Source organism: Salvia miltiorrhiza, chromosome 4 (genome assembly GCF_028751815.1).
Source record: "Salvia miltiorrhiza cultivar Shanhuang (shh) chromosome 4, IMPLAD_Smil_shh, whole genome shotgun sequence".
NCBI lineage: Eukaryota > Viridiplantae > Streptophyta > Magnoliopsida > Lamiales > Lamiaceae > Salvia > Salvia miltiorrhiza.
Window position 1 is genome coordinate 49,156,531 of NC_080390.1, and position 17,339 is coordinate 49,173,869.

At 36.6% G+C, this 17,339-nt stretch overlaps 4 protein-coding genes across 11 annotated transcripts; 1 reads left to right on the forward strand and 3 right to left on the reverse strand.

Moving 5' to 3' along the window:
• Positions 1-2,949: 2,949 nt before the first annotated feature.
• Positions 2,950-6,178, reverse strand: LOC131020134 (E3 SUMO-protein ligase MMS21-like). Of its 6 annotated transcripts, none has more exons than XM_057948818.1 (8): positions 5,951-6,173; positions 5,517-5,700; positions 5,359-5,430; positions 4,322-4,432; positions 4,105-4,215; positions 3,654-3,793; positions 3,341-3,426; positions 2,950-3,265 (listed from the first exon to the last, which is right to left on the reverse strand). In XM_057948818.1, exons 2-8 carry the CDS (start codon positions 5,607-5,609, stop codon positions 3,126-3,128), a joined length of 753 nt encoding a protein of 250 aa, XP_057804801.1. In that variant the 5' UTR covers positions 5,610-5,700; positions 5,951-6,173; the 3' UTR covers positions 2,950-3,125. The 6 variants fall into 6 exon arrangements, with proteins under 6 accessions (XP_057804801.1, XP_057804800.1, XP_057804798.1 ...); XM_057948817.1 differs by having other exon boundaries at positions 5,517-5,717; XM_057948815.1 differs by having other exon boundaries at positions 2,950-3,426; positions 5,951-6,178.
• Positions 6,179-9,379: 3,201 nt separating this feature from the next.
• LOC131020136 (UV-B-induced protein At3g17800, chloroplastic-like) lies at positions 9,380-12,001 on the forward strand. Of its 3 annotated transcripts, none has more exons than XM_057948819.1 (4): positions 9,380-9,516; positions 9,616-9,763; positions 10,297-10,595; positions 10,870-12,001. In XM_057948819.1, exons 2-4 carry the CDS (start codon positions 9,635-9,637, stop codon positions 11,699-11,701), a joined length of 1,260 nt encoding a protein of 419 aa, XP_057804802.1. In that variant the 5' UTR covers positions 9,380-9,516; positions 9,616-9,634; the 3' UTR covers positions 11,702-12,001. The 3 variants fall into 3 exon arrangements, with proteins under 3 accessions (XP_057804802.1, XP_057804803.1, XP_057804805.1); XM_057948820.1 differs by having other exon boundaries at positions 9,415-9,516; positions 9,634-9,763; XM_057948822.1 differs by having other exon boundaries at positions 9,436-9,763.
• A 183-nt stretch (positions 12,002-12,184) lies between these two features.
• Positions 12,185-13,840, reverse strand: LOC131020137 (purple acid phosphatase 3-like). The gene is made up of 7 exons (XM_057948823.1): positions 13,493-13,840; positions 13,261-13,417; positions 13,083-13,190; positions 12,892-13,016; positions 12,672-12,800; positions 12,468-12,535; positions 12,185-12,383 (listed from the first exon to the last, which is right to left on the reverse strand). Exons 1-7 carry the CDS (start codon positions 13,709-13,711, stop codon positions 12,185-12,187), a joined length of 1,005 nt encoding a protein of 334 aa, XP_057804806.1. The 5' UTR covers positions 13,712-13,840.
• Positions 13,841-15,090: 1,250 nt separating this feature from the next.
• On the reverse strand, positions 15,091-16,232 carry LOC131020138 (putative germin-like protein 2-1). Its single transcript, XM_057948824.1, has 2 exons — positions 15,944-16,232; positions 15,091-15,835 (listed from the first exon to the last, which is right to left on the reverse strand). The coding sequence occupies exons 1-2, from the start codon at positions 16,065-16,067 to the stop codon at positions 15,270-15,272; spliced, it is 690 nt and encodes a 229-aa protein (XP_057804807.1). The 5' UTR covers positions 16,068-16,232; the 3' UTR covers positions 15,091-15,269.
• Positions 16,233-17,339: the final 1,107 nt, after the last annotated feature.

Here is a 17,339-nt window from a genome sequence, read left to right on the forward strand (position 1 = left end):
TAAAAGGTGGTGTATTCTGGAGCTAATTTTAAAGGTGATGTGCAATATACAAATTTGAAAATAGTTCATGTATTTTCCTACTATTAACCATTTTCTAAAATGCAAAAAATGATAAATTTCGATCAATGTAGTAATAATGTCAAATTGATCGCAATTATTGTAGGGGCAGTTTGTCCGGATTTTCAAAATTGACTAGAATTTATTCAAATTAAATTGGTGGACACCTTTTAATTTCTACTATCTATAATGATCATCTCAAATTTTGTCTTCTACTGCTATTATTATTATTATTATTATTTAGTTGTGAATCCACGATATTGGCCGCATTATGATTTCTTTAATTGTGACAATCTCATTCTTTGATTTAGTTCCAACTTTTTTTCCTTAATTGCTGACGTGGAAATTGGGTTTTGTAAATTTAAGCTGGTGCATGCCAACAATGATCTAATAGTTTTGGTTGTTTATGTTATATGAATCCTTCTTTTTCCATTAACGATTTGCTTCCATCTCCTGTATATAAGTATTCTTTTTTCTTTATTTGAATATGAAAAAAATATTAATCTATGTAGTGGATATGGTAATGGCAATGGCAGGGCCAATTTGCCTCTAGTCGTTTCGTTTGAGGTGGCTGTCTTAACAGAGTTGCCTGAGAAACAGTACTTTTCTTTGTTTATTCACACCGTAAATAAAGACTGAAAACAATGTAGACAAAGATATTTTGTATTTATATAAAGACTGAAAACAATGTAGACACAGATATTTTGTATTTATTTGGCTAAAAAAAAAGATATTTTGTATTCGTCTACATTTATTATCTACTTATAATTTGAACTATATTTTAAAGGTCGAGATAGTCCCTTTTAGGACAGCATCGAGAAAGCCGGAGTCGAAGATAGCCATAGTTCTTTCTCCCTAAAAAGAAAAAGGATAGTCATAGTTGAATTTTTCTCACTTTGAAAAAGAAAATTAAATGAATAGAAGTTTCAAAGCTTTTAAATAGGGTTAATTGCATATAATATCACGAACTTTGCCCGAAATCTATTTTCCCCACGATCTTTAAAAATTTCATTTTTTATCAAATACTTTGACATTTGTTCAATTTCCCCACGATTTATTTTTTACCCTCAAATTGGAATCGATGTGACGCTGATGTGGCTCGCCGGCACACGCTATTCCGATAAATTAAACGATGTGTTTCAGTTTAAACATTAAAACCTTCGTTTCAGCAATGAACACCACCAATGGGCAAAGCACCGACGCCGACAATCGGCGCACTGATTTGGAAGACTGGAAACACGAAGCAATCGGCGCCAACAATTAGCGAGCAATCGGCGCCACTGGTTTGAAAGACCTTGGCATGAAGACTTCCACACTGGTCTGGAGAGGAACTCTTCGACAGAGGTGGTGGAAAGGACAGCAATATTTTTTTTCTAGCGCCAAAAGCAATCTTAATTTAATTTCCTTTTGCCCGATAAAAATGAGAAATTAAAAGAAATTTGGGCTTTTTATTATGATTTAATATTATATGTGTAATTTAAAATTCATATATATTCCACGTCAGTGTTACGTGTAAAATTAAATCCACGTCACTGTTATGTCATTTTTTCGGTCATCGAAAAAAAAATCGTGGAGAAATTGAACAAGTGTCAAAGTATTTGATAAAAAATGAATTTTTTAAAGATCGTGGGAAAAATGGATTTTGGACAAAGTTCATGGTATTATATGTAATTAAGCCTTTTAAATATGTATACCATTCCTCAAAAAAAAAATATGTATACCAAAGAAACCAAATTCACCGGTAGACTTTTTAAAGTTTTTTCCCTCCTTTCTGGAAATTTTTATGAATAGAAGTTTCAAAGTTTCAAAGTTTTCAAAGTTCCAAAAAATGATTTGCTACATTTGATTGACCGTCGAAAATTGACAGTAACATCCTAATCTAAATAGACTTATTCTTTTAGGGACCATTTACTTTTTGCATGATTAATTATAGGTAGAATTGAATATTTTTATCCTCATGAGTAGGATATCTCCAATCTCATCTTTTCTATGGAATAAAAATTAAATAAAATTAGCTTGAATAATAGAAATAATCAAGGGTCTTGGGATATCTTTTAAAGTTGCAATCTATCAAAGTAATCAAGAGATTAGTCTTATTATTTTTATCTATCACGACTAATCCACCAAAGTAAACGCCCTCCTAATGGAATGCATGGTTTGGTTTTTATATCCATGGAATAAATTGTGGAGAATATCAGTTTTGATTATTTGTAACTGTGTGTGTTGGTCAAACGGTAATGCCTAAAGCCAAAGATCTTGGATTCGAATCCCATGTGGCGCGGTCTTTAAATTTTTTTATTTAATATTGTTAATTTATAAAAAAAATATTTCTTAATTTCAATTTTTATTATGCAAATGAAAAATATCAAAATCGGATCAAATATTAATCTTGGCAATACATATATCAATATTAAAGAATGGTAGACAAATGACATCCTTACGTCCCTATACTTTGATCAATTGTTTAGTTCTTTTAAATATACAATTTTCCTGTTTTAGTAGGTCATCATTCTATTTCAATAGTTATAGTGAAATATTTTTTGGTCCGTGAATTGTACGGTTTACGAATTTCATATAAATTCATATATGCACACAAAAAATTGTTTTTCGGAAAACTAATCCACTATGGAGATGTTAGCTAATGTCCAAAACACAAACTTAATTATTTTTTATTTCCCAATTCAAATATTGTAGCATTACATCTTCATAGACTTGATCCTCTTGATTTGGCGGCACGAGTGCCTTTAAATTGAGGGTTATTTGACTCAATTCCCTCGATCGATAATTTGAATTTTTTTTTAAGGTTTTTGTTTCTTAGTTCTATCGAGTTTATTTCATCAACAAGAATTGTAATCATTTCTCCTAGTATTGTTAGATCTTTTGATGTTATACTTGTGACACGGCAGGCAATAAACTTAAATAAAACACAAAAAATTTACAAACAGAACCCTAGAAATAGGGATCGATTCAGCCATCCAAAATCAATATGATTTGATGAATCTTGAGTCGTTAAAACGTCTAACACACAGTCTTGGGTTGCAACAGCGAAACTATTTTTCCTTTAATTTCTAGTGATCTTCCAGCTGAGTGAAATCTTCGATTGCATCAGCTCTGACACGCTGTGCATTAAGTGATCGCATTTCATCAATTTCAATCACTAAAAAGGGGTCGCACACCACTCTCCCTGCTAGCAATATTTTAGGGCAAGCTGAAAGGAGATCGTCACATAAGCTCTCAATCTCATAACAGGATAATTTCATCAAGAATAGCTGCCAAAATATACCTGTCACCGGACAACGGTTCGTTGCGGCCTTCGACCTTAAATGTTGCATGATAGCATTCTTCTCATATATATGCTTGCAATCCATGCTATCACAATTGCACAATATACAGGAAAACAATCAGTATAGATGCTCAAACACAATATCCAATTTGTGCTGAACCAACTTTCTTAGTTTGTAAGGATGACCATTAAGAAAATAGGTTGATGTGGCTTAAATATTTTGAGAAAGAAAGAAAAAAAAAAAGGCTTGCACCATTTGTTTATAAGTGAATAGTCAAATTGAGAAGTTAAGTGATCGAACAATTAATAATACCTTCTAACAGGTTCTGCTAGTTCGGTGATAGGTTTTCCAGTCAGTGGACAGGTGGTATTCAGAAGGTTGCACTCTGTGCTGGTCATTACTATGTCGTCTTGCTCTTCACCTGGCATAGGTTGTCCATCGTGATGAACTTTCTGCAGAAAACAACGAAACCCATCTAACTGGAACATTTTTCAAATCTAATCTGAAATATCTTGACTAATTTACTGAAACATATTTCAAAGGCAAGAACAATGATTCCATGAGTGCAAAACAATATAGCAATAATCACAAAAGCATATATACAAACACGTCTGCATAGGGGAGAGCCGCAGGGGAGATAATGTTCCTTGATTTTGAAGCAAAAGCTTACAAGTTAAAATCATCTCTTACTAAAATATATACATAATTTCACTGCCTGGGACTTCAATTAGTGTTGGTAGATATTCATGTCTCATAAACATACCCAGATAGCTTCACGGAACTGCCGTAACCATAAACGGCTCTGTGAGTCAGATGACGTATCAGCCATTGATCTTTTGATTTTCTTATCGAACAGCTTACTGAAGTTGGTTAGCTGGAGCCCCACGAACAGTTCAAACAAACAAAATCAGCTATAACTTACAGCTTAGATACAATATAAAAGTCAATACCCCCATGAAGGACTCCATAAGTAATGATACCTCAGCTGCAGGCTGGTATTCTTTTCCTATAGATTGGATAGCACTGGAAAGATGAGTACACTCATCGGAAGCTTTCACTAAGTTAATAACTCCATCTTCAAGCTGCTTCACCTGCAGTACCAATACATATTTGATCATTTGAATCACACAATAGACTTTTTTTTTTATGCCCGAATCACATAATATACTTAGTGATATATGATGGCTTCCTCCTTAAATCAAAACATATGATGGCTTCATGCAGATACGCAAAATGTAGGGATGCAAAATATTCATCATCACGATCAAATAGTATTTTTCTTATACCAAACTAGGCTCATAAGCAAATTAAACTAGACCATTACCACAAAACATCTTAACCACTTCACCATAGACAATATAATTCTCAACCACTGATACATAATCCATGAATGTACAAAATGAATTTGAAGCGCTCTCAAGGATAGGAAACCCAACCTCCACAATCAAGAGAGAGACTAAAAGTAGAATACTTATTACCTTCCTAACACACAAAAGGAAAATACTAGCGTTCCTTAAAACTCAAAGCACGAAACAAACAAAAGCGACTAGTGCTGAAAGAAGAAAATAAAAGTAGCTCAATACCCTAAGATAAACACAAATTTATGACTTTTATGATGAATTCAAAAAAAGAATCATAACTTTTATGACTGGAGCATATCTCTTGACACAGAACGAGCCAATCCCTCAAGAATTATTCAGACTGCTTATATGTCTCATGCACCCATATCTGGTTAGTACTGAGATTCTCTCTATTTTTCGTGGATGCTTATATCTGTCATAAATGATGAATATTCTTTCTAATTTTCTTTTCGTGATCTAATACTTCAATTTTAATATCGTCAATATTCGTCATAAATCAAACACAAAAAAGAGTAGGAAATTTATATATTGAACAAACGAAACAGGCTCGTATTAAATAGTTAAGCCCGTTTAAATGTTCGGTAAAATAATTAAGACTGGAAATCCCAAAAAGTTTCAAATACTTCAACATTATAGTAGGGTTTAAGCGAAAATACCATATCTGATTCGTTGTCCTTCTCGAAGTCGACTCCAATCTCTTTCATCATAATAGTAGCCTTTCTAATCTCCTGAAACATTTGAATAAGGATATGAACAAATAAAACGGATTCAAGAAGTGAGATTGTTAGGATTTGTCAAAATTGAGCGAACTCACAGCAATGAGACTCTGGTTGTCAGAGTATAGCGTTGTAGCCGCCGACGCAATTCTTCCCTGTACGCCGCTGCGCGGAGCGGAGGTGTACGCCATTGCAGATTTTCAATTTCTTCTGAAACTTTTTTGGCTCGATTTGATTGGAGGGAAAGGCCGAAAGGGTATGGAAACTCGAGAATCTATCTATCTATCACATATATAAAGCTGAATAGTTGGAAGAAATTACAATTTTGTCACTTTCCCGCCAAAAAACAATCCTATCACATTTTGGGTTGTTCCATCCTATTCCTATTGCTGTATAATTGCCAAATTGATAATAGCAAAAACGAGTATTTGCAATTATATGATCAATTTCAAATTAAAACACTACGCTTTGGAACCAAAATATTAAACTTGGTTGTCAATAAATAACTAAGATCATAGAGAGAAGGGCATACTCCGCGGCGATTGATGGAAACGCGCAGATGGAGACGGCGATATGCGATAGGCTACGGTCGGCGAGGAGGAGTCGTCGGAAGGAATTGAGGAGAAGAATTAGAAGGAGAGTGTTTTGCCGGAAATGGAAGAAGAAGGAGGGATCGGAGGAGCTTGGAGACAAGAGGTTGGGCCTTCATTAATTTAAAAGATGAGCCCTAAATATTAAGTATTGGGCCCTTTCACAATTAAATTTGGACGACTATTGATAGCCCTTATTTTACTTTATAGCTACTATTTAAAATAATAATTAAAAATTTATCTTATTTTATCTTATACTCCCTCCGTCCCTAAAATAACTTCCTCTTTTTCCATTTTGGGACATCCCCCAAATAACTTCTTCTTTCTTTCTTTCCATTTTTGGAAACCTACCCCACCACTAATACTTCCTCCGTCCCATAATAAGTGGCCACATTTCATTTTTCGTCTGTCCCACTATAAGTGGCTGCTTTCTAAAAATGGAAATAATTTAACTTAATTAAGATCATTAATTAAGTTACTAATTAAACCCTAAATTATGTTTAAAATCAACATATACACCCTATACAGTCACATAGAGAGCAGTCGCCCCTCTCTCTTCTTCTCCGGCGGGATGCCACCCCCATCGCCGCCGCCGCCTCTCGCCTCTCCGGCCGCCGCCGCCTTTCGCCCATTCGGCCGTCGCCGCCTCTCTCCCTCTCTCTCTCTCGTTACAGATCTCGTGATCTCTCTCTCTCCCTCTCTCTCACCGTCGCATCCTTGGGCGATTTGGGGGATTCGAAGCTCGCCGCCTAAATGCGTGAGGTCGTGCGCCGATTTGGGGGCTAGGGCTCGCCTGTGCCGATTTGGGTGAGGTCGGTGCATCCTGTGTGCCGATTTGAGGTCGTCGTCCTCCATCTCTCCCTCTATTCTCTTTCAGATCTGGTTTTTGATTTCTGGTGGTGGTGGTTGTTGTTGGCGGCGGTGGTGGTGCTGCTGTCGGCCAGGAGAGAGAAGGGAGGTGAGGGCGACGCTGGGCAGGAATAGGTGGCGGCAGGGGTCGCCAGAGGAGGGGGCGCGGCCGCGGCTTGGCGCGGCGAGGAGAGGCGAGAGATAAGGGAGAGGGAGAGAGGTCGACGGGGAACGAGAGATGAGGGAGGAGGAAGAGGTCCAAGGTGAAAGGAGAGAGGGGAGGCAGAGCCGCCGGCCTTCGGCGACGGCTCGGCCGTCCAGTGGCGGCGGCAGGAAGAACGATGGAGAGAGAGAGTGAAAAGAGGAAGAAATTATTTTAATTAACTCAATAATTTTGATGGGCCCCATTCAATTAAAACATAACACTCCATTTCTTAATCTCCGTGCCGAAAAGAATGTGGCCACTTATTATGGGACGGAGGGAGTAATACTTTATTTATTCTTACTTTTCACTTTTCACCACTCTCAATACTAATTATAACACTTTTCACAACTTCCAATAATAATTATATCACTTTTTCTCCTTTATCAATACACTTTACAACTTTTTATTAAAACCCGTGCCGTCCCCAAAGAGGAAGCCATTTCAGGGACGGAGGGAGTATTTAAATATAAAGACTATAAAGTGTAAAAATAGAAACTATGAATAGAATTACCCTTAAATTAGGGTGATTATACTCATAGTCCTCTTTTTATTTTAGGGTTAAGGTACAAATCCACCCCTAAACTAAACACCCCTAGAGCGTATAGCCCCCATTCTCGAGCTTGGCCCAAATACACCCCTAGAGCCCATAAAAAGGATGCATTTAAACCCAGCAAGTTAACGGCGGGAGGTAAAGCTGGAGGAGTTGAGACCGGAGCTGCAGCCAAAAGTTTTTTTAATGGCGGTGAAGGTCGGGGTTCTGACGAAGGCTGGCCGGAAAAGTTTGAATGGGCGAAATCCATAAATTAAATATAAAAAAAAAGGTTAACGAAGAGATAACAGTGTTAACTCGCTGTGTTTAAATGCACCCTTTTTATGGACTCTGGTGGTGTATTTGAGCTAAGGTCGAAAATGAGGGGTATACGCTCTAGGCGTGTCTAGTTTAGGGGTGGATTTGTACCTTAACCCTTTATTTTATATAGCCTCCTACTTAGGAATGTTAATAAAATTTGAAATTGATGATCCGACTCAAATAGATCAAAAAAAGAAAAAAAAATATTAAGGCTAAAAAATTTTAACTAAAAAAAAGTCAATTTGAATGGCCCGAACTGAAAGTAGACTATGTCCAATAAGGCTAGCCCAAAAATCTAGTGGGTTTGCTCGATTAACTGATTTTTTGCTTAATAATTTATTTATAAACTTTATTATTTTACTTTTTAATTATATAATATGATTTATGGGACAAAATGAGTATAATTTAATGTTATCAGGTTGTGAAAGTTTTATAAATAGTTTTCAACAAATTAACATATATCTCTTGATTGAATTAATTTTGCATTTATATATACTGTTCTTATTTTCTAGATTCGTTATCTTAGTAACTAACAAAATGCATTGTTTACGGTTTAATAAAATATATGTGCGACGTGTGTGTAATAAAATGTATTGAGTTCTCATAAATTTTGTAATAATGTATAAAACATTCACAAATCGAAACGCATTACACTGGTACAATAGTCGTTGTTGTTATAATATTAATATAAACTAAAATATTTTTTTTTTCTCATTTTGAATATAAAAGAAGGAAGAAGAAAAACGATTTTTTCAATTGCTAAAAGACTATTATGTTCTATATAAAAAGAAAAGAATATTATGTCATTTTCTTTACATGAATATATGCATGGTATATATTCCTGCAAAACATGCCAATTTGTAAGATATTTAATGACGTGTAGTAATATATAGGCCGCGATTTTGTGATCAATAATAAAAAGACGGATGAATGCGAAGCCCAAAAATATTTGTCAAAATGGCACAATCCAATTACTGATTTCCTAGCGTAACACGTCCACCGCTCGACAAAAGACGGTCCACTGCAACCACGAAAAATGAGCTCAAATAAAATAAATAAAAATATGAGAAAGGAAAATTGTTGAAGAAGCAAAATGGGCCCGGAAATTCCAAGAGGGCCCAATTTCTGTAATCCAGAGATCTCCACGAAATTCTCGATCCAGTCACAAAACATCCTTCATCTATCAAATTACAATGTTAACCTTTATGTTTTGTTAAAAGTTTAATCCATGAATGAGTTGGCCCATATCATTTTAATAAGGCTATTTGTGAGCTTCTAGTCTATTGTTGAGTTAAGCCTCTACGAATATTAAATATATGGATAAATAAATACGTATATTGAATACTTCACAGTTAATTAAAGATTTAAGAAAAACCGAAAAGAACATTTATATACTCCTTATTAGTTATAGGGATATTTTGGTAATTAGACAGAGTTCACCAACTCGGACACGGAGTAGTAGTGTATAAAAAACACGGGATTCCCAATCCATTCCCACAGGGCACCGCACAGCACTCCGTTTCGAAACGAGCGACGAATAAATCAATTAAAAATATACATTTTCTCAGTCAACATTAGCGAGCAGCTAGGGATAACTCATCTAGGTATTTTTCATCTCTTCCATCATTTTCCTTTCCCTTCTGAAACTTTCTGCGGATCAACTTGGGTTTGGGGGTTCTAACGATCGTTTGCTTGTCTGATAGTTGCCACTACTGATTCAGGATGGAAACAGTAGCTGCTTTTCGGGCTTCTATTTGCAGTATTTCTCCCAATTGGGCATCCCGGTCCGGCCCGGCCAGACCCGATCTCAGGATCGGGTCGAGGCCCGTGCTCTCTAACGCTTCGATTCAGGTAATGATCGGTCGTTTCATCTGCGCTGTTATTTGTGATTTTGTGAGGCAGGAAATAGGGCTGGGATTTAATTAATTTAGGCTCAGGGAATTAGTATGATTTTCAATTTTCGTTGATTATTAATATGATTTAGCTATATGGTAGACCTATTTTGTTAAATCTGTGAGATAAAAACCGAGCCTTGAGAAGAACGAGTGAGGATTCTTTTATAAAGTGAGAGACTAATGGGCCTAGCTCAAGAGAGTTACTCCAATTTATGCTTTTATATGGCCTTCTGTATTGGATTATTATCTTTATGTAGTGACAGGAGGAGTTTATCAATCTACGTTTAATCTGGTTCTGTATGAGAATTGTGGAATTAGTTGCTTAATCCATTGTGTTTTAATTCAACTTTATGTAATAGTGCGAAATAAAGCTATCATTCCCTCTTACAATAGTAGTAGTAATGTGCAGTCTTGTTCTTTTCACTTGGTTGATGAACTAGTGCACTCTATGATAAAATAACTTATTTGTATCGGGATGGTGAACTGTAGCAAACACCACTGGTTTCTAAATTCAAGATAGGAAACAAAAAGGCGAGCCATTTGAGCAGGAAGCGTACTGCAACCAGAGCTTCTATGCAACCTTCCGACTCTGACAGTTCAGAAGCTCCTATTGCTCCTCTACAGATGGAGTCTCCGATAGGGCAATTTCTCTCTGAGATATTAGCAAGTCACCCACATCTTGTTCCTGCTGCTGTAGAACAGCAACTTGAACAGCTTCAAACTGACCGTGAGGCAGAGAAAGAGAAGGAAGAGCCATCTGCCTCTGGAACTGATCTTGTTTTATACAGGTAACAAGATTAACTGTTACAATTTAAAATGCTATCCATTTAATGACATTGAGCCACATCTCGGTGGAGGTGATTCCATATTTAGACGATGCATAAATCAAATTGATTATAGTCTAACCAACTACGAAGAATATGGATTTCTAAGCTGTCAAATAGTTTTCATGTATTAAAATTATTGTTATTATAATATTATTATTATCCTTTCAGTAAAGACTGAACTGGAATGTCTATTATGTCATCCGTTAATTTTTACATTGTGTCCTTCCGGTTATAGGAGAATTGCTGAGGTTAAAGCTAATGAAAGAAGGAAGACCCTGGAAGAGATCTTGTATGCATTAGTGGTACAGAAATTCATGGATGCCAGCGTATCCCTTATTCCTACAATCACTCCATCAACACCTGATGGTCCTGCTCGAGTTGATGTTTGGCCCAGCCAAGATGATAAACTGGAGCGCATCCACTCTCCTGAAGCTTACGAGATGATTCAGAACCACCTGTCCCTCATTCTTGGGAACCGGCTTGGCGACTCTAACTCTGTAGCTCAAATAAGCAAACTAAGGGTTGGGCAGGTTTACGCGGCTTCAGTGATGTATGGATATTTCCTTAAACGTGTAGACCAAAGATTTCAGTTGGAGAAGAGTATGAAAGTCCTTCCCCAGGGTATTGACAATGGAGAGGAACAAGTTACATGGGAGGACACAAGACCAAGTGATGACATCAATTATAAGTCTCACAGGAATGCTCAACCTCACCCAGAAATGTCGTCATTTTCTGGAGGCGCTGGTATTGGTGTTGGTGTTGATGGGTTAAAGCCATCCAGATTGCGAACCTATGTCATGTCATTTGATGGAGAGTCACTTCAAAGATATGCGACCATCAGATCTAAAGAGGCTATTAGCATCATTGAGAAACATACAGAAGCATTATTTGGTAGGCCTGAGATCGCATTCACACCTGAAGGAACCATTGATCCTCAAAAGGATGAAGTCATCAAAATCAGCTTCGGCGGCCTGAGGAGACTTGTTTTAGAAGCAGTGACCTTTGGCTCTTTTCTTTGGGATGTTGAGAGTTATGTGGATTCAAGGTACCATTTTGTTGCAAACTAAGCTTTGTGATGGTCCCACTGACGGTCTTGGCTCAAAGAGGAGATGCTGCTCTCTTGCTCTACTTGACTTGTACATAGTAACCTTGCTTTGAATTAATTGAATGTATTCTGATGTTGCTATGGGAATACATATACCCTTTCAGATTCTGTGGATTCAAATTCTAAATTCTCAGCTTAGCTCTTTCATATCTCCCATCAAAAGTTCCATCACATGCAGAGACAGAGATATTGTAATAAGTAAGATAGTATGGTTGCTATATTTCTCGACTGCTTTGTGTTTATTAAACTTATGGTTATGGAATTGGTCGTCTCCAACATTGTGTTTTAATTCATGCATCTACTCTTCCGCATAATCAGAGTTCTTGTCTCGATACCAAAGGTATGTGTTATTATTCATGTTCCGAACATGTTACTACATATGGAAGGATACAGGGAAAGTTATTCGTACATGGTTGCAGAGATGTGGTTTCTGTTTTAACTTGACTTATTTTTTCAAATTGAAACTATGCAGGGTTTTGCCAGAAGCATCATAGAAAGCTACATTTGCTTCTGTTCTTGTAAGTTGAACTGAGACGAACCCTTGCCCGTCATAGTAAAATTTCAAGTTGTTCTTGTATCTATCATAATGAGTAGTGTTACTCCACGCCCTGGACCCTCCTCCACTCGTTAGGAATTCGATTGGGCTGCAAATATTGCCAGTTATTCGTAGATATCAATAACACTGATAACTATATGAAAAGATCTATAAAGGCTTTGATTATCCTTACGTTCCAATGTTGTTGATGTGTTCCAGACAGTGGTCATGTCCATTTATGTAGATGGGAACCTTGTTTTCCTTGAAAAGAGAAGCTTGATGTCATAAACTTGTCGATTATCATTGTATAATGTCGTATTCAACTGCCTAAAGTCTGAAACTATGTTTTTTCTCAAAGTGAAAGAATAAGATTACATGTGTGTATATTAGAGTATACCTGCAGAATAGGCAGGATGTACTTGAGAAGCTCCACGGTGTCGCCTCGTTCCCCAATGCTTCGTATAGGGTGATGTCCGACCACGATCTTCCAGGTAGCTTTGGACGCCCTCAGGGCTGTTTTAAAATCCTATGTGATATAATGCAGGATACAAATCTTCATTGGTGTCTGGAAATCATTGACTCTTTCTTAAACGTCTAAGGTTAGATAAAACCGCAACCTGTAGAAGGTTAGATAGGTATTTGTTTCTGGGGAGAACGCCTTTCCAGTTAAAGTTGCTTGGTGTCTTAAGAAAATACTTGTCCACGAAAGGATTCGTGTCAATGAGGAAAATCTGCAGGAACCCTGCAATTTTTGCTCAAAATTTCAGTTGAAACTGAATCTTTTATAAGATGAGTTGGTGAATATTACCAGCTTGTATAGTGAAAGATCTGAAGCAATTCCATCGGCTGTCGCGCTTTTTGAGTAACGGACTCAACTGCGCCTCGGTGTTCCCGTGATAATCATGGTTACCCAGTACTGCATTATTTGGAGGTCCAAGGATTGTAACGAGAGAGGGAGAGAGGAGATGTTTTAGTTTAGAACTTACTTGCATACCAGGGTTTCTGAAGGCTTCTAGCACTGTATACTTTGGTAAACGACTCCGCGAATGCAGAGTCGTTCGTCCCCGTCAATCCATCGCTGTAGAAGTTATCACCGGTCGAGATCACAAACTCGATGCCTAGCTTATCCCCGATCACGCCCATCTGCACACCCGAAACACATAAACATCAATGTTTCTAGTGAAAACAAAAACATAAATTGAATGAGTAAGTTGTTACGCTTCGAGCCACGGCAGATTGATTGTAGCCTCCCTTCCTTCCCCAGTCCCCCACAGCCAAGAAGCTCACTTGGCTTTCGTCTTTGACACGGTGTCGAATCTGCACAAGTTTAGCTGAAACACTTAGACAGAGACACAGCCAAAATATCATCAATGGCAGCAGAGGAATCGAATTTCTGTATGTATCAGCCATTTTTATGTGCTGCTGAAATATTACCATGTGATGTGTCAGCTATCCCTTTATACTAAGCTTTATGTGAATTGGGATTATGTGGTGATTAATTACTGGCCCATCCCATGCATTTATTCAGCTATTTTCATTTAAGCATCATCAAGTTTTGTTACTACATTTCGCTCAAAATTTCCAACCCATTTTCTGTTGCTGGAAAGCACTGCAATTGCACCTTCCCACTGTCCAGTTGAAGATAATTTCTTCGGCTGTTCGAGGGTTCAGATTAATTGTAGTTTCTTATTTTATTTTATTTTTCTTCTTTATACTAGTCGTGAATTTTAAACAATGGTGTATGAAAACAGATCCAATTTTTTGTGTGATAATATTATCCATCCATGAAACGAAAACAAGGAAGGAAAAATGGTGAACTTCTCTTTTGTATCAAATATTGGAAAAGAAAGGAGACATTTAAAGACATAAATTTTTGTTATCCCTATTTTTCTCATGATAAATTTATTCATCAAAGTAAGGCATAAGTACTTTTACTTTTGGGGCAGAGAAGTGCTTAATTTTCATGTTTGAGGTTCGTTTTTGAGCTGTTATCGTTTCAAGAAAAGAGGTATCTATGTATATGGTTAATTCTGTTTCAATAACTGGACATAATTCGTGTTGCTCATAGTGAGACTCAATCAGAAAATGAAATTAATAAGAATAACCTCCCGTCTCACTGAATGTGCCTGAAAACTTGGAAATTGTTTAATTCGTGGACATTAATCCTACATTTACGAATTATTTAGTTTAGTAATATTCATTTGCTGCTGAAATTCTGTGTTAGTAATTATCTATGCTGCCTTGATTCTGCTAGAGGATCAAGAGTAGTTGGATTTTGTATATATATACTACTCCATAATGGATCTATATAAAATGCATATTTTTCGTGACAAATGAGAATATATGAAAATTTTAGTAAAGATCATGAACAAGTCAATGTAATGTAAGACATTAATAGTTGCATTCGGTTAATGTGGTTGTTCATGTGTTACATAAATTTATCCATTCACGGATTTAATTGATGAGGTGATTTTGGGTACACCCGGGTGTACCATACAATCGAGTTATACCTTCACTTAAACTTTGACCTACACTCTGATTTGAACTCATATCCTGACTCAACTTATATAAATAATACTATTTTGGGTACGGGTCAATCCGGTTGTACGGTACACTCAGGTGTACCCAAGATTTTGTGTTGATTTGATTTATTCATGGGATAAATAATTGTTGCAAGTTTCCAATTTAGTCATCCAATCACGGTGAACATGTCTGGAATTTCCTCACTTAGACTCACCTCGACTATGATAAATATATGTCTCAGCTTGAGAGACTAATTATAGGATGGGACGTATAATTGTGGGAAAAAACAGGAATGCATCAAACGGCAAACACTGGCTAGGTTCACAAGTTCATTATTGAATCATCACATGAGATATAATTTGGAAATACAAAGTTTTCCGAAGTACAGCAGTTTTAATAAGTGTAAGACTGAATTTATTGAATTAATAAGACACAACATATAATGTGTATAAATAAAATAGGTAGAGAATGTTTAGTTGTAGTTAGACCAGAATTGGGCCTGCAGGTAATCGATGATGTTCTTCTCAACCTGGAATGCTCTGGCCAACACATCAGGGTTGATCTTAGGGTCAGAACCAAACACCGCGTTGGCAATGGTTATGGTACCCGGATTCTGGCTTCCAAAGCTAGCAAATGCAACAGCCTTGGTTTTCCCGACGTTGAACTGGAAGTGGATGAGACCCTGCGGGAAGACGAAGACATCTCCAGGGTTCAAGTACTTGGTGAAGAGCTTGTTCCTCTGGTTAGGATCGGCGGGGTTTGAAGTGACGAAGCCGACGTAGAGAGTGCCTTCCACCAACAGGAAGGCTTCGGTAGCACGCGGGTGGGTGTGGGGTGGGTTTATCCCGTAAGGGGCGAAGTCGAGGCGAGCCATGGAAACACCCAGAGTGTTGAGTCCTGCAAGCTGGTTAACGTTCACCGGAGTCACCACCGATCCAACCGCGTTTGAAGTGTTTCCAGCCTTGTTTAGACCCTTGAAAAGGAAATCATCCGCAACTACCATGTTCGGGTTCTTGCAGAACTTCCCGTTCACAAAAACTGCATGCAAACATTTGCTCAGTCAGTAACAAGCGTTTTAATCAAAATTGAGTATAATAATTCGAGAATATTGTAGTGTTGATCATATATATTTAATTGAATAATTACCAGCAGATTGGGCATCAGGAACAGCAACACAGAAATCCTGAAGCTGGCTTGGATCTGATGCATATGCAACCAAAGCCCACGACAAAACAAGAAAACTGGTGCACAAACCAAACTCCATCTTCATTTTACTTATCTGATATATATATTTCACTCCTACTTATATTTCTTTTCTTTTATCTGCGATGGAAAACTTAGCATGACAAGTACTTCTTTTTATAGGACTCAAAACCTAACTAGCAATCTTCAATTTGAAATTTTCTGGGTCGAAACCGTCAAGACTCGTTTTAACATTTAACCTATATATTACTATTCCATATATCTTCTTCTTATTTTATCATATACCTAATACATCAGCGACGTCCAAGTTATTTCATATTTTTTAATAGTATTTCATTAATTATATGTAGACTCTTTCAATCTTCAATCAACTAATACAAAGAATAAACATCGACGACTGATAATTACTGCTACCCAAACCACCTACTTCTTCTTCTAATGGCCTGCGTAGTCTCCCTAGCTCGTTTAAGTCATAATGCACAACACGAGCAACTATGTAAAATATTTTTAGATAATTATCGACATCATTAATTACTAGTTTCACCTTGGCAATTAAATCACATGACCGATTGCCAAAATCCAGCATGCATAGAGACTTTTCGGAAATGGCTCACCATCTGATGCTGGGGCGGATCCAAGATTTGTCGACAAGGGTGTTGAACTTGAAGGCATTGCATGGGGGTTTGTGAGCCAATTTTTTTGAACAGTTCATACAATTTTATTTTATTTTTGTGACGAAGTAGAATTTTAATAGACTTAGGATTAAAAATCAGTCACATAATATAATAAATAGTAGTACCTTTTCTATTAATCCAATAATAGGTACATTGAAAGTACATAAAGAGCTACATCCAGTGATGTAGCCAGACTTTTCAGTCGGGGGGGCCCAAATATTTTTCTCGACTTAATTAATATGATCAATATTATTTTTGGACCGTCTCAGTTAAGTTAATTAATTTTCTTATACAAATTTAAAATATGCAAAGAATCATTTAATCATTTATTCATTTTATTACCAAATTACTTAAAATATTATTTTCTTAAATTTTGTGTCGAAAATAAGTTTGATCAATTTAACTGGGACGAAGAAAGTAATAATCACAACATTATAAATTCATAAAAAGAATATAAAAAGACTCCAAATAAATTACAATTTCAATAAAATCACAATCATGCATTAGTTGCATCATGATATTACCAAAATAAAAATAAATACCCTACTATCATAATATTTCCTTTCTTATTTTCATATTTTGAAATGGCTACATAATCGTTTCATTAGTAATATTTACAAACGCATCGTTTTAGAGGTTAGATATCAGACAACCATTTAATAGCT